Here is a 19784-nt window from a genome sequence, read left to right as displayed (position 1 = left end):
AGGACCATTTTCTGATGAAAATAATCTCAGAGGTGAGGTCAGTTCCTCTTCATGGGTTAGAGCTGGCGAGTGATGGAACCAAAATTCAAACCCTAGTGTGACTTCAAAACCCATCCAGTGTCTGCCACAGCCCACTCTAGTTTTCTCCCTTGTTTGCCTTAGATAAATCTAAGTTCCCTCAAGCTTCTGGTACCCTCCAGTTGGGAGCAGAGGAGGCCTAGGAATACAGCATATGGAGACCAGCGGGAGCAGGAGTGGAAGGTGACTAAAGATACTTCCCAGCCTGGAAGATGGTCAGAAAGCTGGCCTCTTGAGTCAGATGAAGAAGCGGGCAGACAAGCTGGGGAGGGGGTTTCCCAAGTCCCTCCACCACCACCACATCACACTGAGCCTCCAGGCCTCACTTCCTGGTGGGCAGATTTTCATCTCCATTTTTATTGAAATATAAAAAGTGCAAATGGTGAAATACATGATTGGTGCCACAAAAGTCATCAGGTGTGAATGTGAACACTTGATTCACAGTACAAGCACCCCCCAGGTACAGCCCAGCAGGGCAGGGGACAAAGAAAGTTAGGACAGATCGAAAAGGCTCCCCAGTAAATGGGGCTGTGAGCAACACTTGATATACAAAGAAGAGCAGAGAGCAGAACAGCCCGCGCCTGGGCCAGGCTAGAAACCCAGGCTGACAGAACCAGCAGCAGTTCCAGGCCCTCATCTGCCAGTGGCCTAGGGACACAGCCCAGTGAGGTTGGCCCAGCCCCACATGGCTCGCAGAGGGTCTGCCCTGCCTGGCCATGGCTGTAGGGGCAGGGTCACTGCAGAGTTTCCCTGCCATGGGGGTATAAGGCTATAGGAATGAGGTCCCCAGGGTCCATTAGGAAGGAGTGGAATGAGGGGGCCAGGTTTTCTGAAAGACAACAGGACACCGGGACTCCACACTCCCTCAGGAGACTGGTGGATCACCTGGCAGGGGCTGAACTATTAGCAAAATCTCTGCCCCTCCTATGGTCACTCGAGCCTCCACCCTACTCCTTCCAGGAGTCCCCAGCTGGACAAGGCAGCCACCATGTATTCTGAGGCACCGAGTCACATCTGGCCAGAGCAGGGACAAGTGTGACTCCACAACATACAGTCCACAAAAGCCTATGTCCTCAAATCTGTGCATGGGGGCACAGGCAAGGCATGAGTCACTGATTCTCCCGACACTAGGACTCTTTGGGGTGGGCACTAAAATGGATGTTGGGACTCTGTCCTGTCATCCAAGCTGCCATTCCTGGCAGGTCAAGACTTGTGGGGCAGTACCGCTTGGGGAAGGCAGACCCAGGAGGCAGAACAGGGAGCAGATCCAGCCTTGTCATTCCTTAGCTGTGGAACTACCCAAGGCTGAGTCGGTGGCGAAGAACAGGTGCAAGGTGCCTGTATCCAGCCCACATACGGTGGGACTTCTAAAAAGCAGAGCGACCAGACTCAGAGGCGCCTCGGCGTGGCCAGGGCAAGCCAAGGGGCGAACCAGCCCCAGCTACCAGCCCAGCCGGCAGTGATTTTGTCATCCACGTTGCCAGGGAAACAGGCAGGAAAGGGATTACAGGGGTTCAGGCCTTCTCCAGCTGGAAGAGCCAAGCCCCACTCTGGAGTGCCTGGCAGAACCCAGGCATCCAAAGAGGCAGTGAGAAGAATAAGGCGAAGAAAAACGTCCCCGGGTAACAGCCTCCAGGGCCTGTGAGGAGGAGGGCTGGACAGAGCGGGTGAACGAGCCACCCGGTTAGCAAGCTCCAGCTTCCATCTCTTGGGGTTTCACCCACTTCCTGGGCAGGAGCCCCAGGCTCCGTGAGGCTGAAGCCAGGAGGAGGAGTCCAAACTGCAGCTACCAGAGAAGGGGCTTGGGGGATCGGCTAGACTCAGGGTCCCTTGCCATCAGGGCTGGGGAACAACTCCCCTTGGTGGTCCAGGAGGAACTTGGTGAAAGTGTTGATGGGATTAATAGCCTTGAGGGTGATGGCAGCATCCTTGGCCCATAGCAGGTTAGGGCCAAAGACGACAGCCAGGTTAGTGTTGGTCATCTTGTTCTGGTCAGAGTGCGCAGAAATCTGTGGGGGGAATCGGGGACTGCATCAGGAAGCCACAGTTGAGCCTCCTGGTTCCAACCACACTGCAGCTCCCCTTCCTCCCTCCCTACACCCCCAGGTGAGCAGTGGAGGCTGAGGTGGTCTCACCTGCACCAGGAAGGCAGTCAGGAAGCGAAGCACCTGGTAGTTCTCCTCAGGTAGCGTCTGGAGGACCTGCTGAGTCGCCTCCACTCTCTGGTTCTCATCAATGTCTACAAGATATCAGGCCTAGGTCACAGGGAACCAGGGACAGGCCAATGAGGAGACCCCAGCCAGACTTCTTGGGAGAGGCCCAGGCCCACAAGCCTGCTGGTGGAGGTGGTGGGTGGATAGTCAAACACACCTACCCCAAGTTTAACCCCAGACCAGACAGAAAACATGCAGGCTAAGAGGGCAACTCACTGAGGAAACCCACAACATGGGGGTAGAGGTCAAAGGTTAGCAGGGGCTCTGGAAGCTCCCGAAGGAAGGTCTTGAGGATGACAGCTGGCAGGTGCAGCTCGTTGTACTGGTCAAAGTCCACTGGCAGCCCTGGGTGGGAGAGGCAGGCTGGAGATCACTTGAACCAGCCTAAGGCCAGCAGCCCATGTGGAGGCCAGGTGGGCCCCACTTTCCCACATTGCCCTTAGCCACTGCACAGGTCCCCTCCTCTCAGGATCCACCTCTTACATCTGCCTTTTCTCTTCCTCTGTGACAAGGGGATGCACATTCAGAGCATGTGGGGGGACCGGGCCCCCACCCCACACCACAGCTATCCCTCACCTCTGAACAAGCCCAAGCCAGGGGCCCCAGAGTCTGACAGCCGAGGCAGCAGTCCTGGGACAGCCAGGCACAAGAGGGACCTATGCAGTGACACCAAATGCCACATAAACCTCTGACAGGAAGAGAATCTGGGACCCTTGTTTACAACACGGCTGAAAGCAGAGAACTCCCCTAAGTCACACATGTGGCCCTGTCCTCCTGCACTTACGCCCCCAGGGTCTGGGCAGACTCGGGCCCACAGCCCGGACCACTCACCCATGTTGTACTTCTGCTGCACCTCCCGTACAACCTGGGTGTTGGCTGACCTCCGGAAGATGCCCTCGGTGGTGAGAGCTGGGAAACAGTGGGGCCTGGTGAGTCTCAGCACTCTGGGCAGTGGACAGCTTCCTGACCACTCTCAGCCTTGGGGTTCCGGTGGAGTCAGTGGGGGTGGACCTCAGCCCTGCCCAGCAGCCTCCCAGAGGCAACTGGGGGTGGGTGATTTTGGAAGTCAGTGGTCCCATGACTGTGGCGAGGGCCCTGGCACTCACCATGGGCCTGCAAGTAGGCAATGGTCTCCCTGAGCACAAGTGGAATGGGATCCTGCTCGGGGTTCTTCTCCTGGAGGCTGTGGGGACAAGGGCATTGAGGGGCTCTGCAGCCTGGCCTGGTCCCAGCACCACTGGCCTGCCCACCTTTCCAGTACTCACTGCTGCAATGAGACCCCAAACTGCTGGTTGGGGAGGGGTGGTCGTGGCGGCATGGGCTTGGGGGCTGTTGCAGGGCTCTTCTGTGTGGATTTGAGGAAGTCATCATACCTGGGGGAAGGGCAGATGGGACAGGGATCAGGCCTCTGGCTTTGTAGTCCTGACAGCCAACTTTATCAGGCCTTCACTGTGCAGTTTTACGTGGATTATTTTATTTAATCCTCACAACCTGACTTCATGCTACACATGAGAAAACAGACATTTAAAGAAATTCAGTCACATCTTGTGACAGAAATGGGGCTTGCTTTTGCTCTGACCCTGTCTGCTGTCCCAGAATCATGACACTTGCCTCTTCCCAGTACCCTGGGTCCTCCAGGCACCCTGCCCGGGGCAAGCTCGTCCTGCCACCCGCCCGTCCCCAGCCTCACTTGAGCACTTGGCGAGGGATCCCCAACTGTTCCAGCTTCACATGCTCACTCAGCTCACTCAGGTAATTCACGTAGAAAATCTTCCGCCCAAACTTGAAGCTGCCAATGGAAGGAAGGGTCTGAGTCAGGCTGTGTCATCCCACAGGCCTTTGATCCATGCTTTGCCACTCAGAGCAGAAAAAGACCTTGCCCTGAGCAGTCTGCCCTAGGTGCTCAGCCCCCCAGGGCATGTACTGGGGGTACAAGGGATACATGGGAAGGCCACCTGCCCTCCTGGGGTCTGCTCACCTAATGAGGGGTTTGAAGAGGATAAGCAGGGTTTTGATGAACATGGTCGGGTGCACAATGTACAGGGCTTTGATGTTCTTCTTATACCTGTGGGGAAAGAATGGGGAACTCAGGTGAGGACAGAGTAAGAGACAAACGGGGTACTTTGGTTTCTTTTATTGTTTTTTTCAAGGACTGAATCCAGGGTTGCTTATTCACTGAGCCACATTCCCAGCCTTTCTATTCTCATTTTGAGACAGGTTCTCACTCAGCTGCTTAGGGCTGACCTTGAACTTGTAATCCTCCTGCCTCAGTCTCCTAAATCACTGGGATCACAGGCATGCTCCACCATATCTGGTCAGATGGGGTTCTTAATGGACAGTTTCTGATTTGACTACTCATGGTAGGCACTTGAGATAAGTGTCACTGTTGCCTCATTTTGCAGATTAGAAAACAAGAGGCTCTTCATCCCATTGACGTGGGAAGCTGTGGCAGGAGAATCACAAGTTCAAACCCAGTCTCAGCAACTCAGTAACACCCTGAGGAACTCAATGAGACTCTGTCTCTAATAAAATATAAAAAGGGGGCTGGGGATGTGGCTCGATGGTTAAGTGCCCCTGGGTTCAATTCCTAGTTAAAAAAAAAAAAAAAAAAGAAGAAGAAGAAGAAGGAGGAGAAGGAGAAGAGGAGGAGGAGGAGGAGGAGAGGCTCAGAGAGGTTAAATAACATGAAAGGTCACAGAATAAGGAGGTAGAGGAACTGGGATTTAAGCCATGGCCCTCTGACTACAGATTCTGTTTACCCAGGGTGGGGCCCCACCTCCCACTGGCACACAATAATCTCCTGCCCAAGTGCAGGTGGCCTCCAGAGCCACCAGTCCCAGGCCCCAACCCACTTTCGGTCAAACTCCCGGTAGGCATCCCGCAGCCAGCTGAGGGAGGGCTTGTTGTCGCTGGTCAGACCGTGGTGCAGGTACAGCAGTGTGTAGTCGCTCTCCACATACTGGTCCAGTGTGTGCTTCAGGTACCTTCAAGGGGAAAACGGCTCAGATCTGACCTGCACACAGTGTGGCCCAGGTTAAGACAGAAACCAGTGTCCTGGGCGTCTGCTGCTGGCACCACATCCACCCCACGAGCCAAGCTATTCTGGCTGCATAATCAGTCACTGAGGGGAGGCAGAGGGTAGTGGCCGGGCCAGGCTGGAGAATAATGACAACAGTGCTCCTCTTCTCTATGGTGGTGCTGGCTCGCACCCAGGGCCTCATGGATGCTAGGCAAGTACTTGACCACTGAGCTATGCCCCCAGCCCAATAGCTCTCAATCAGCACTGACCAGAATTCAAAAAATCTGGGCCCTCTTGCCTACCTGCAGTCAATAGGGAATGACATTTCCCTCAGAGGATGGCCTGAGTCAGTAATAATGACAAGAGTCCCTGTTCAGCAAGCTAAGCTTCTGGGGTATGCCAAGCACTTCGCATACACCGCCTCATTCCTTTCTCATAACAACGGAAGCTGATATTATCATCTACAAATGAGGGCAAGGAACAGAGGTCAAGTGCTTATCCAAGTCACACAGCTTGCGGTGGAGGCTGGAGGTGACATGTCCAACTCCAAAGTCTGCATTCTTGACCTTGGGATAGCTCTGCCTTTTACTTGTGAATTCCAGCACAGGCTATAAAACACTGTGCCTATGAGAGGCAACAGAGGTGGCTAGAAGATCCTCAGCTCTAGTTATGAAGCTGTTAGCGGACCAAAGAGACACATCTCAGGTTCCCTACACACATAACACAGTATCTACTACCCAAACACACACACATACACACGCGACCTTAAGCATGCAGAGAAGTATGCATGGAATGAACAAGAAAAGATGGAATGATTCAAGAAAGGGAGGGGAATCCAGTGTAAAGTCCTCTTTCTGGTTGGCCAACCAGCTCTGAGGCTCCAGTAGGGACGCCACTCCAGACTGGGCAGGCCCAATGCTAAGGACATTGAAGAGGTGGAGTAGAGAGAAAATGCCTGGGCAAGTGCCCAAGGATTTGACCAAGTGCCAGATATGACTTGATCTACCCAGAGAGGGCAACCTAAATACTGGTCCTTGGGTGCTGGGCTGGACCAGCACAAGCAGGCATGAAATGTGGCTAATGCTGGATTATTACTGATTCCAGTCATTTTAAGTACAAATAATTTGCCCTGTACCCACAGTGAGCACTTTGCAGTTTACAAAGTGCTGTCACTTAAAAGGATAGCATTTTGCAACTATGGAAACAGCTAAACTATATTGAAAATGGACATTCTTTCTCATCCACTGATAGATGTCATTAAATTTTGGATAAATAATGAAGTGATGTTTATCAGAATCTATAACATGTTCATACTCTTCAAACCTGTAAAAGTCTGTCCAGGAATTTAAGGATAAATTTGTTTCTGTTCTGAGATGAACAGAAACATTTTTGTAGAAATCTTTCATCCCAGACTTTTATGATGGGGGGGGGGGGGCAAGCTGTCCAACATCAGGGAATTGGTTAAAGAAATCATGTGACATCTATAAATATAATACCTCACAGGATGTTTCTGCAAACAGGACTAATTTGTGAAGTCCAATGTCGGAACAGTGGCTACTGTTTGAGGTAGAGACAAAAGGACAAAGGGAGGTTTCTGGGGTGTGGGTGACATGGGTGTGTTCAGTTTTTAACATTAAATGTAAGTTGGATAGGGTGGCACCTAGTCCCAGCTACTTGGGAGGTTGAGGCAGGAGGATCATTTGAGACCAGGAGTTTGAGGGCAGCCTGAGCAACACAGTGAGACCCCATAACAAACGAACAAAAAATCATGTAGCACACTTACAATTTGTTCTCTTTTCTGCATGGGGTTAAATGTCAATAAATATTTTTAGAAGGATACCTTTGAGGAAAGTTTAGTGCCCAGAAGAGAAAAACATCATATAAGATACAAAACTAACCAAAGAGTTCCACATGTTATAGAAAAAAAAGTAGGAAGTGAATATCACAAACTATTAAGAGTGGTTTTTCTCTCCGGGTGGTAGGTTGTGGGAGACTTTGTTTCTTCATACTTGTCTTTTTTTTTCTTTATAGCTACTTACATTTTCCCAACCTCTTAAAATAGTAATACTGTGAAATGTACACAATGACATTATGACGTTTCATGTATGTTATCTTAGTACTGCTCACACAACCCTGTAAGGGGGATGCAATTCTTTTTTTTTTTCCCCCCACTTTCTGGGTACTGGGTGCTAGGCTAGCACTGTACCACTGAGCTCCAACCCCAGACCCATATTCTCATTTTTATAGGGCCTGGAAGAAACCTGTCCCAAAGCACATCCTAGTAGGAGGCAAGTGAAGTTTAACTGACCTACTGATTCTAAGCTGCAGCCATTTTCCATTTCAACACCCCAGATCTAGCTGAGGAGCTGGGAAAAGTCAAGTCTAAGGTAATTTGACTGAAAACAGGACAGCCTGATCCACGGTGGAAGAGCCTCTACACTCAGCACTATGACCAGGCTCTGTGTGTGCGTGTGTGTGTGTGTGTGTGTGTGTGTGTGTGTGTGTGTGTGTGTGTGTGTGTGTGTGTGTGTGTGTGTGTGTGTGGTGTGTCTCTGCCCATGCACATGTGTGTACCTACCTGCCTGGCAAGGAATGGAGGGCCCACAGCAGGGAATGGCACAGGGTTTCCTGAATCTAGAGGAAGCTCCAGAGTGGATGTACTTCCCTCAGCAAGCTGTCTCCTGAGAACTAGGTCTTTCCCATCCCTATCCTATGACTTCCTCCCACTAGGACTATTATCTGGCCATCAGTCTATCACCTAGTACATCAGAGATGTTGAAAAAGCTAGAGAGGAGGGCATGTGACTCAGCCGCCCTGAGGCTGAGCTCCTTGGCTATTCCTGGCTGGCCACGTGGTGGGCCTGGACAAGACTCTGCCTGCCTCCCCTGAGGAATGGTGGGAGGAAGTCAGAAGGCCAGAGAGAAAGAATTCACAGACACTGGAGGGACTCAGCCCCTGGCCTTGGCTTACCAGGGACTAGCTGAGACTCCAAACTTGGGTCCTTGCCCCCTTCTGCTGTGGCACTCTGGGCTTGTCCCCATGCCCCCTGCATTCCATTCCCCCACACACCCATTTGGGACCTCAATGAGCTCTAACTGCTATTAGGCAGTACAGAAGTGTTACATTTAGGGAGTGCTTTAAACGGGCCAGGAAAGAAGTACAAGATGGTCACTCTGCACAGAGAAAAGGCAGGAGGAGGTCAGGTACTGCCCTGCTTCCATGGGTGCCCCTGACTGTGCTGGTCCCCAACATGGGCCCCGCGCTGGCTCGAGAGTGAACGGTTATCAGAACAACAACTGCCACATGTTGACTTCAACCAGCCTATGAACTTGCACTTGAAGATGTCTGTTTTGCCTATCTGACTAGGAGAACCCACCTAGATACAGAAAGCACTGGCACCAAATATGGCACCAAATAAGATTACACTAATTATGAATATAGATGACCAACTATCACAACCACATAAGAAACACCATATAATTATAATAATTTGGTGGTATTTTATTTTTTGAGACATTTTCACATGCAGTATCTCACCCCATAAAGAAGGAAGACTGGATGACTACTCCCCTGGAAAGATGAGAAAATGAGGCTCAAAGACACTTGCCAAGGTCACAGATGGTTTCTGTGACTAGAATTGAGGTCTGACTCCTACTCTCCCACAGATATAAAACAGCTCCTCATAGGAAGAGGGGAGGCATTAAGGGAGGTGGCACAGTCCCCCAGGCAGGGAGAGACAGTAAGGAAATGACTGTAGGCTACCTGAGGGTCTGGGCAAAGGTCCCATGCCCCTTCCCTATGGTACTCACCCCAGGAGCTTGCTGTGGTCCAACTGGTGGCTAGGGGGCATCCGACAGGCACTAAACATGATGATCTTCCGCCCATACTTGTCATCTCCTAGGTATGAAGAAAGATGGAGCCTGGTGGCTTGAATGAACCAAAAGAATGGGCCTGGGGCTGGGGCTGGGGCTGGGGCTGGGGCTGAGCGGTAGACTACTCTCGCCTGGCATGTGTGAGGCACTGGGTTCAATCCTCAGCACCACAAACAAATAAATAAGTAAATAAAGGTTAAAAAACAAACAAAAAAAAGAATGTGGATGAGGAACACAGAGGTGCTAGCCTGGAGACCTGTACCAATAATGGGCCTGAGCGACCCATGTGCACTTCCTCTGGGCAGTGCCTGCACTCAAGGGCGCGCCAGTGAAAAAAGAGGGACTGGTTTCTTTCAGGGTCAGTGAGCCAGGATACAAAAAACAACATCACTTTTTAAAAAAGTAATGCCTGGAGGAAACAACCCAAATGCCCACCAATGGGTGAATGGATAGAGAAAATGTGGTATATCCATGCAATAGAACATTGGCCATAAAAAAAAAAAAAAAAAAAAAAAAAGGAGGTTCTGATGTATGCTAATATGGATGAACCCTGAAAACATGCTAAGTGAAAGCAGTCAGACACAAACAGGCACCTACTGTATGATTCCATTTATGAGTTATCTACAATATGTAAATTCCTGAAGACAGAAAGCAAATTAGTGGTTTCCAGGTACTGGGAGTGGAGGTGGGGAAGGACTGCTTAACAGGCACAGGGTTGCTACAAGCACATGTGATGAGAATGTTCTGGAATCAGCTGCACACATTGTCAATATACTAAATACCTGCAAACTGTACACTTTAAAATGACTGATTTGGGGTTTTTTTTGTGGTTTTTGTTTTTGGTACCAGGGATTGAACCCAGGGGTGCTTAACAACTAAGCCACATCCCCAGCCCTCTTTTTATTGTGAAACAGGGTCTCACTAAGATGCTTAGGGCCTTGCTAAGTTGCTGACATTAGCTTTGAACTTGTGATCCTCCTGTTTCAGCCTCCAGAGCTGCTGGGATTGCAACAAGTGTGCACCACCAGGGCCGGCAAAATGATTGATTTTGTTATATAAATTTTACCTCAATTTAAAAGCTCACATTCACTAAAGCATTTATTATCTTGCCAAACAGTCATCTTGAAATTTGTCTGCACTTAAGCAGCCACTCTGAGCCACAAGTATCTAGAAAATCTCTTAAAGCCACCTTCTCAGGAAGTCTGAGGCCACAGAGGAAATGAACCTGGTTACTTAATGGTCATGTCTCACTTTTAACCACTGACAACAAGTTCTGATTATACTACTAGAATGACTGATCACCCTTGGCTCTGACTGACCTCTGCATACTTCTAAAAATTATATCCTTTTACATCAAATAATCTACAGGGGCTGGGGTTGTGGCTCAGTGTTAGAGTGCTTGCCTGGCACATATGAGGCACTGGGTTTGATCCTCAGCACCACATAAAAATAAATAAATAAAATAAAGGTACGGTGTCCATCTATAACTAAAAAAAAAAAAAAAAAAAAAAAAAGAATCTAAAGAACATGGAGTTCAGAGGAGTGTATAAACCTCTGGTAATGTGTTCACTCAGGGATGTTTGCCAACAAACAGTTTGATGGTCTGACCACCTGGATCCATCACAAAGCCAGGAAGTTCCTGAGACATATGCTACTGTCCCCAAAGTGAGATGCTCCTCAGGGTTAACATGGGTCAGGGGCCCCCAGAACAGCTGATGGGGCCATTAATGTCTTCACAGGAGCCTGTGAAGACAAGGCACTCTATCTTCCCACTCTAAGCAGAGGAAATTCCTAGAATAAGAAGGGAAATTCTACCCTTCCACATCTACCTCTGAGGACTAAGGACAGCTACCTTCACCCGAGTGTCTCCCCATATTTAACAAGCCATGATCCTGCTGACCCCTCCTGGTCCATGGTGGAGGCCAGGAGTCAGTGCTGCTGCAGAATGGCCAACACCCTCTACCTTTGCCCTAGTGTTGAGGCAGGGCTCCCTAGAGGGTGGAAGGAGGTTTCCAGAATATGACCAGGGCAGCCCTGTCCATGCTGGCTGTGCAGCCTGGTGCTCTGACCTGATTTGGAACCTCACTCCCAGCAATCTGACAGTCACAGTCCCTGTATCAGTCCCTGACCATTCCTGTTTCTACCCAAAGTACAGCCTGGCTCTCTGGGCCCTGAAAGTCCCAGCCAGTACCCTCTAAGAATTTCCTGGGTCACTGTTTGAGGCCACCAAGCCCTGAAACATGCTTCCAACCCTGTGCCTCCAACCTACCCAATATCTAGCTGTGGGGTTTATAAACACCTATCTGCCCCCAACACTATGGCACTGAATTCTCTTTTCCTCTTGAATCCAACTCCAGATATATTCCATGGTACTGGTCCTATAAATGTCCCTGAAAATCGCTCATAGGACTCTCTGGACTCCACACTCATACTACACACTCCTCCAACCCAGAGGCATTAAGCCTGTCTACGCCAGGCTGGGTTCAGCTTCTGCTGTTTTTCATACCAGACAGTTCTTTCAGTTAACTCCTATGACCCCTGGACACTCAATCTAATCTCCTCCCTGAAGCCTACATCCTTCCCTCCTTCCCCCAGACAGGTTAGCTTCCCCTCTTCATGGCTCCCAGCACAACCTCTGTCATGACACTTTGATGCTCTCATATAACTGTTCATACAGCACCTGTCTCCTGGTTCCTGAGTAGGGAGAAGACAAGAACTGTGTCTGGTTCGACCTTAAATCTCTAGTGCCGATCCAGCATGTGGCAGGTATTCAGTAAGTGCTGGAAGCCTGCACAAAGTCCCAGGTCACTGGAACGTGGAACACAGTTTCATTTCTGAAACCTATCCATGTTTAGGTTACAGGTTAAGACTGTGTTAGACAGTGAGTTTCCCAAAGCCTGGGACAGAATTTCTCCCGACTAACAGGCAGAGAATCCTCAGTATGCCAGTGTGAAGAGGAAGTACAGCTCCTTCCAGCAGCACATCAACTCTGAAGGCCCAGGTGCCACCTTCTCTCTTCTGTACCTAGCCTAGACCCTCATGTGCTGGAGTGGTTCTGGGGCTATGTGCTGGCTCCAATTTACTTCTCACCAGCTCTAGCATGAAGGAGGAAGAACAGAGGGACAGGGGACAGGGACCAGGGTTAGACTAGCAGCCTAGTCACACAATCTGGAGCTTCAGAAAGCCCTGGGTCTCCCACCAGGAGCCTGTGAAGACAAGGCACTCTATCTTCCCACTTAAGCAGAGGAAATTCCTAGAATAAGAAAGGAAATTCTGGGGATAGCGTAGGGGCTTCCAAGAGATTGTCCCCTACCCCAATTAATAAGATAGCCCTCACTGTCTGGCAGATTTGAGGAGTTGGGGCAGAAAGTTGTGAGCTCTCATGGCTCTGGAATGTTAAGAGCTAGTGAGTGGTTAAGGAAGCAGTTGGGGTGAGGCTCAGAGGCCTGTGGTTCCCTCTCTCAGTGGGTCATAGCACCTGAAATGAGAGGCTTTAGGCTCTCAACCAGGGCTCCACCAATGTGCTCAGCAGATCCACCAACTCCCTGATGTTATATGAAAACTATCACAAGCACATGCATACTTTTTCTAGAGAGTTACCTACCCTGAGGATACCTTTCAAAGTCTCAAGAGGGCTGCGACCAGTTTTAAGAATGACTTCACTAAAGTGTAAATTCTTTTTTTTTTTTTTTTTGCTGGGGATCAAATTCAGGGCCTTGCACATGCTAGGTAAATGTTCTACCACTCAGTTACACCCCCAGGCCTAGACTATAAGCTTCCTAAGGGAGGGAATGTGGGTTTTTCCACACTGGGTACTCAATACTGACTCCAAGGCTGGTTCCAGAATTCAGTGATATTGTTCTAGGAACTCACATTAATGAAGCAAGGAAGCAGGTAGAGATGGAGGACAGCTACAGTACAGTGAGGAGTCCAATGTTGAAACTCCCAGACAGGGAAGGAATGAGAGTAGAGGCAACCTGAGAATCTAGCTCCTGCCCTCTCATCCCTAAAGCAGGATCTACCACCCAAGTCTTTGGGTGGCCTGGAGCTTGGCAGCAGGCATGGCAGCTGCTGCTGCTGCTGCAAGAAGCCATGAAGAGGCACAGAACACTCCAACCAGCTTCTGTCCTGGAGACTTAAGGGAGAGGCTAGGCTGGCAGTTTTGCTGTCTCCAGAGAACCAGGGGAAAGAGCTCAACAAGGAGAGGCATGGGTGTGTGGAAAGCAAGATGAGGCCCCAAGAGTGAGGCCTCTGCATTCCCCAGATACCAGTCAGGACTCTCCCAGGGTGGCCTGGGTGTAAATCAGCAACAGGACGGCTCCTCCGGCAGGTATTCTAGGCACTGCTGGACCAGCCCTGGCACCCACAACCTGCAGAGCAGGCCAAGGACACTAGGCAGGGGCTAGGACTGGCAGTTGAAGGTGTGCTGGAGACACACATTTATTAAATTGTCAGGAATTCTGCAAGCCAGTTGATACTATGTTGGTAGCTTGAAACCAGCTGTGACAGAAACTGCAAATGCTTCAAATAATGGTCTTTTTTCCCCCTTTTCCAGAGAGCCTCCTGTTAAACATTTACCAGCACACCACTGGAAAGAACCCACTGGCACTGAGCCAAATTTGACTGGGGAGCACGATAGCCACTGCTATCAGGGACAACAGAGGCTGCAGAGGAGCTGGGGACACAGCCCACTCATCCCTCCTGCATGGACTCTTTCTCTGGTTTCTAGTGCCAGGGACATCACTGTGGGCTCATTGAACCAGTCTCACTTGGACAAAGCCAATCCAAATTACTCTCACCAATCAGAGAGGCATGCGCATGGGGACACCACCACCCAGGGGCCAGGCCAGATATGGACAAGGCCCCTCTGTCCCTGGAGCGCCATCTCTTTGGGCTCTGTGTGTGTCCCCACACAGCCTCCATCCTATCATGCTTCCCATAAATTCTGCTATTTCTGGCTCCCAGGCACCACTAGCTCCCAGTTTCCCAGAGTGGGGCTGCAATTAAGCTAGCCCCACTAGCCTTCACCAAGAGCCCTTCCTGATCAACAGTCCCAGAGGCCAGAGCCCAGAGAGGCCAAGCACAGAGAACCAGGACTAACACCTACCTGACTGGGCCCCCTCAGGCTCGTCAAACCCTGGGGAAACAGAAAAATGCTGCAGCTCTGCTGGGTGGGGAACAAGGGGACGCTTGTGGAGATGGGATGGGCAGCTTCCTCCAGCTCTGCCTTATGACTTAATCACACAGGCCAGGAGGCTGTCAAGGCAGACTCCTTCACACTGGAATCCCCACATTGCATTCAGGTTCACAGGGGGACTCTCCTGGGCCCAGGTCAGGAGCAGGTCAGGAAGAAACTCTCAGCCTTGCTTCTGCAAGTGTGAGAGAGGTCAGGGTCAAGGTCCCCAACCCAGACCCAGGCAAGCAACACAAACACTTTAGGAGCAACCCATTCAACTGTCCCACCCCTCTTCAGCCCAGCGTTCAGAGGGCTGGAGCTCCCTGCTGCTTCCCCAGGGCCAGTGCCTCCAGGCATGGGGCTCCTCCCAGGGTCCATCCATCAGTACCACTCTGGACTTCAGGGGCTGCAATCTACATGACTCTCTTAGAGCAGGGGCTAAGCTGTCACGCTTGCTTGTAGCTGCCTAGCCTCAAAAATGGTATGCTGTTACTCCATGTACAAACAGAAACAATATGTATCCCATGTGTTTACAATAAAAATAAATTAAAAAAAAAAAAAAAAAAAAAAGAAAGGTTGCCTCTTCTAGCAGTGGGACCCTGAGGACAGGAGCCAGTTTACCCATGACTCACTACCTATTGCTCCAGGTTTCTTCTGAGTCCTGCCTTATGCACAGGAAGGAGGAAGGTTCCTGAGGCAGAGACCCAAGTGGGGCTCTGCACCCATTCAAGGCAGGGTACACATCTGCCAGGAACCTGAAACTCCAGGGAGCCATGTTAACCTACACTTCTGGAAGGAAGCTCTGTCCATTGCAGACATCCTTGGAGGTATGGTTTCCCAGGAGGGACTGGTACGCCCGCTCCCCTCCAAAAACTGATGAGGAGGAAAAGTTGACCTCAGGGTCAAGGGGAAGAAAGGGGAAGAAAGGGGATGGAATAAGGGAAAAGGCAAGGCCACTTACTCAGGGCCAACTATGCGCTAACTCAGCACTAAGCCCTGACATACATTCATCATTGTAATCCTTTCAGAGACCCAATGAGGAAGAGCTCAGAAAGCAGAGCTGGAGATCAAACCCAGCACTCTCTGACTTCAAAGCTACTAGGCCATATTGCCTCCCACATATCATCTGCAAACGGAAACAAGAGGATCACAGATCAGGAAGCCGTAATGGGTGAACCTATCAAGTGGCAATCACAATCAAGTCTGTGCTTTTTAAAGAAAGGTACATGTGCTGAGGAGCTCCAAGGTCTGGGGACACCAACATGCCCCCGAGACCTCTCCCTTATGGTATGGGAGAGGAGCAGGAGCACAGATTATGAGGAAACAAGTGCAGTGCTCACCTGCCACCTCCACAATCTGGTGCCGAGCGATGTCGTAGTAAGGGTCATCCCACTTCAGGTGTGTGACTGGTTCCGGGGAGCTGCTTTTGGAGTCATCTGGATAAATGACATAATCAGGGGACATATCCAGGTGGCTGATACAGTGCTTTCCCCAATGCATCTTTGCTGGCCCTCCCCTCAGGAAGGCTTGTTTTCCTGGCCCAACCCTGGGCTGTCTGCTTGCTCCCACGCTGCCCCACTAGGCTCTCCCTTCGGCAGGAGGGGGAGTGCCCACCTGACTTGGGAAAGTCTGGCATTTCATCTGAGGGCCAGTTCTTCTCATCAATGGAGGCCAACTTCAGCTGGTTCAGAGCCTGGCTGGTGTCATCGAGGGTCAGGTCATCCTGCAGTTCTGAGAGTGGATCCATCATCAAGTCTGTCCCTTGTGGCAGAACCTGAAGGCAAACCTGGAAGAGGTAAAAAGATGGAGGGTCACTAACCCCCTTTTTTTAACCTGCCATAATTTTTATTGCAAGCCCTCTTGCCCCATCTTCCTTCTCCTGGCTCCCTTGTAGGGCCCCTATCACTCCTCATCTTGCCAAGAGTTCCATGGAGAATTTGTCAGGAAAGGCAGCTGGGGCAGAGGATGGCACAGCTTGGCACCCTCCTCTCAGGTCCTCAGCTGAATAGGAAGATCCATGCCAGGTCCTGAGCTGCCTACCACACAGCTGGCCTGGAGGTGCAGTCCTAGCTGCAGAGGGTAGAGGTCTCTGCTCCGTGGTCCCAGCAGTTACACGGTGGATGTTACAAGAATCTAAGGAATTCTAAGGATTTAGATCCAAAGGACATGTATGAAAACAGCTGGCTGTGTCCTGTCTTCTCCACCCCTCCCCATTGGCCAGAGATGACAAGGTCCCAGAACAAAGAACGATGGCTGAACAGCCCAGCTAAGTTTGCCCCCACAACAGGAACCAACAACAGGGATGGAATCTGCCTGCCAATCCCAGTAGACAAATCTGCAGGTCTCCATATTAAGACCTGTGAGAGGCTTTGCATACCACTTTCAAGGTAGGAAGGTTGACAGACTACCAGAAGAAATGGAGGAAGGGAAAGGGAGTAGTTAGTGATAACTGGAGTGCCAAGGTAGGTCAAGGACAAACAAGTAGGAGGGAGGAATAAGAGGTGACACTGAAACAGGTTTCCCCAGTCTGGGACCTGGTTATAGTAGATGGTACCCTCTGCCCTCAGTCCTATAGGAATCACCTCCAGCTCCCACCGAAAGCTCACCAGATGGGTGAGGGAGGGCTTTAAATTCAACCCATTTGTCCAACCCTAAAAGAGGTTGCTCTCAGGGCTGCTGCATTCCTGGAGCCCAAAAAAAAAAATGACATATATGGTCAGAGAATCAGCAGCACAGATAAGGAGACTAGATAGAACTTGGGGGTGGGTAGGAAGGAGAGAGCTGTCATCCCGATCCACAGACTGGGCTCTGAGGTGACATGACAACATCCCTCACACTTCACAGCCAAGGACTCTGGATGGTGAGCCCGCTCCCTGTGCCTAGCAACAACCACCCCGTTACCAGGGCAACCAAGCTGAGTCAGTGGAAAAAGCTGTTTCAAGCTCCCAGTCAAAGGGCCAGAGTCCTCTTCTTTTTTTTTCTCTCTCCCTCTCCCCTGACTTTATCCATATTCTCTCAGTGAGCACTCTTGAACCCTACTCTTATGCCCAGCTCCCCAGCCCTCAGCCCTCCAAAGTAGGCCATCCTCAGTCTTGAGAGATTCACCTGATTCATCTACGTGCTCCTCCCCATTCAACCAGGAGGCTGTGGGCTGGTTCCTAACAGGGGCCCATAACTGAATGAGAGGGACAAAATCTAGCTCAAAGCAAAACCCTCTGGGCCCGAGCATTTTCTCCATCCTTTCAGCCCCAGGGGCTCCATCATCACTAACAGTTATTCAGGAGAAATCCTTCTGCACACAGTACGCTTGATATGATGGGAAAAGCAAGGAATCAAGTTACATGGAGATTGGGGTTGTCCTGCCTAAGTCAATGAGTGCAAAAATCCTGTGCCTAATATCCTCATCTGTGAAGCTAAGGTCCTCCCAGAAAAAATTCCCCAGTGCTAAGAAATACTTGTGCTCAAGTGAACAACAGGATTAGAAGTAACAGCTAGGGGGCTGAGCTATATGTGAAGGAGTGAGGACACCATCTAACAGGAAGCTGAACTTGAACTCCACTTCTTTTCCAATTACTCCCTCCTCAAATTCTTCTGAACTTGACCTCCTCAATTCCCCATGTAATCTCCTTTTCATCATAATTAATCACAATGGTTCCCACCTTCATGCCATACCAACCTCCCTTCCCCCCTCTCCAACATACAGCTGTTGCATTCTCTGAGCCCAGAAGTTTAGCTCCAAAAAGCAGGAAAGCAAGGAAAGCCAGTGAAAGAAAACTCTAAGATAAAGTAGTGGAAATGATGTACACTGGCTGCCTAAGATAAAAACGAATGGCAAATCCTTTTCCATTCTGTGCAAAATACGTCTCACTCTTGAGATCAATTTTCCCTTTGCAACAGATAAACCCAAATATTTTAGAATCCACTTTAGGTAGGGGTTTTAACTTTTGGTAAATGGTGGTCCAAAATTATGACATTTGTGGACTCCCCCCCCCCCCAAAAAAAAAAAAAAAAAACCGGTCAGCAGATGTATGGAAACCTACATAAAATTTTAAGGGGTCCACAAACCCTCTGAGAATCACTGTTTAAGAACCTACTCAAAGTCTGGGACGCAGCTCAGTGGTAGAGCACCTGCCTAGCATACACAAGGCCCTGGTTTCCATTCCCAGTACCACAGAAGCAAACAAAAAACCTATTCATAATAATGCCTGGCACATGGCAGGTGCTCAGTCATTAGCTGAATTACATAATGAATGAATTATTTTCCTAAGTGGAGAAGGGAACATGGTTGAGGGACATGAATTGGACACAAGCTATTAACTTCAAAACAGCACTGGTCCAGCATGTACTACTGAGCCAATTTTACTGGGCCCATTTTACAGTAACAAGAAAGTGAGAAGCAGAAAAAAATAAGCAAATTGCTGAAAGTCATACAACTTACAGAGGCAAGATTTTTTAAAACATTTTTTAGTTTGTCAATGGACCTTTATTTTATTTATTTATTTTATGTGGTGCTGAGAATCGAACCCAGTGCCTCACACATGCTAGGCAAGCCCTCTGCCACTGAGCTACAACCCTGGCGGAGGGGCAAGATTTTAATAGCTCTCTGAGATAGTCTCTTGGTGAAAGGGAATCACTAAACAATTCATTCATGCAATTCTCAAGGTTCAAAAAAAGCAACTAAAAATCTCTTCTCCATTAATCTTCCCTTTATGCCGACCAGAGATAGAAACTTGAAATCATTTTTCCTCGTTTTGCATTGGCCTACTAGTTATAGCTCCAGAATTAGAAAAACGCATATCTCACCCCATTACAATAACAAGACCCTAAACCACAATCACATTTGCATTGAGTTTTTTAAAATCTGGACTGAGTGTAATTAACTCATTTCACAAATTAGAAAGTGAGATGAAAGCAGGGTGGAACACTTCCCCCAAATTTCTCGTTCTTAATGCTTCGCCAAATGGGATCAGGGAGGCTTCTCCCCCTCTCACGGGCTTGCTCAAAGGTAGAGATCTGGCCCTGGCCTCTGCCCTGGGGAGAGCAGGAAGAAGTCAGCGAAAGAGGCTGTCTTCTTCCAGCAGGCGCCAAAGTGGGGCAGAAAACCCCGAAGCGGAAAGCCCAGGCCCCCAGGCCCAATTCCAACCCCAACTTTCCTTCCTTAGATCTGCTCGGGTCCTTCCTACCCGGACTCCATCCCTTCCAGAAGACCAGGTCAGGTCTTTCTGTTCCCGTAACCGGACCCAGAGAGACCCGGAGCCCCGCAGCTCACCGCGCTCGGGTACTGCTCCCTCTGCCACGCCTGTCAAAGCTCGGCAAACATCCGGCTCCGCTGAGGAACGGGAACCGCCCCCTTCGGGTCGCCTCCTCACTCCCCAACCACTTCCGCCACCACCTCCAACCAGCTTCCGGTTTCGCTGCCCGATTTA

At 50.0% G+C, this 19784-nt stretch overlaps 1 protein-coding gene across 2 annotated transcripts; it reads right to left on the bottom strand.

The window, feature by feature from the left end:
- Positions 1 to 898: 898 nt before the first annotated feature.
- On the bottom strand, positions 899 to 19747 carry ARHGAP1 (Rho GTPase activating protein 1). Of its 2 annotated transcripts, none has more exons than XM_079105473.1 (13): positions 19628 to 19747; positions 15973 to 16144; positions 15699 to 15794; positions 9120 to 9207; positions 5144 to 5275; positions 4270 to 4356; positions 3982 to 4080; positions 3557 to 3664; positions 3398 to 3474; positions 3123 to 3200; positions 2508 to 2636; positions 2214 to 2317; positions 899 to 2087 (listed from the first exon to the last, which is right to left on the bottom strand). In XM_079105473.1, exons 2-13 carry the CDS (start codon positions 16106 to 16108, stop codon positions 1899 to 1901), a joined length of 1323 nt encoding a protein of 440 aa, XP_078961599.1. In that variant the 5' UTR covers positions 16109 to 16144; positions 19628 to 19747; the 3' UTR covers positions 899 to 1898. The 2 variants fall into 2 exon arrangements, with proteins under 2 accessions (XP_078961599.1, XP_078961598.1); XM_079105472.1 differs by having other exon boundaries at positions 19594 to 19739.
- Between the last annotated feature and the right edge of the window lie 37 nt (positions 19748 to 19784).

This window comes from Sciurus vulgaris, assembly GCF_902686455.1.
Source record: "Sciurus vulgaris genome assembly, chromosome: 11".
Lineage (NCBI taxonomy): Eukaryota > Metazoa > Chordata > Mammalia > Rodentia > Sciuridae > Sciurus > Sciurus vulgaris.
This window is presented reverse-complemented; position numbering and strand designations above follow the sequence as displayed.

Bases quoted from the DNA above. Each gene is read 5' to 3' on its own strand.
- ARHGAP1 (XM_079105473.1), bottom strand. From the start codon at position 16,108: ATGATGGATCCACTCTCAGAACTGCAGGATGACCTGACCCTCGATGAC. The intron at 15,795-15,972 runs GTGGGCACTCCC...TCATTTATCCAG, and splicing joins GCCAGACTTTCCCAAGTCAG to ATGACTCCAAAAGCAGCTCC. The intron at 5,276-9,119 runs GTGAGTACCATA...TTCCCCTTGAAG, and splicing joins GACCACAGCAAGCTCCTGGG to GTACCTGAAGCACACACTGG.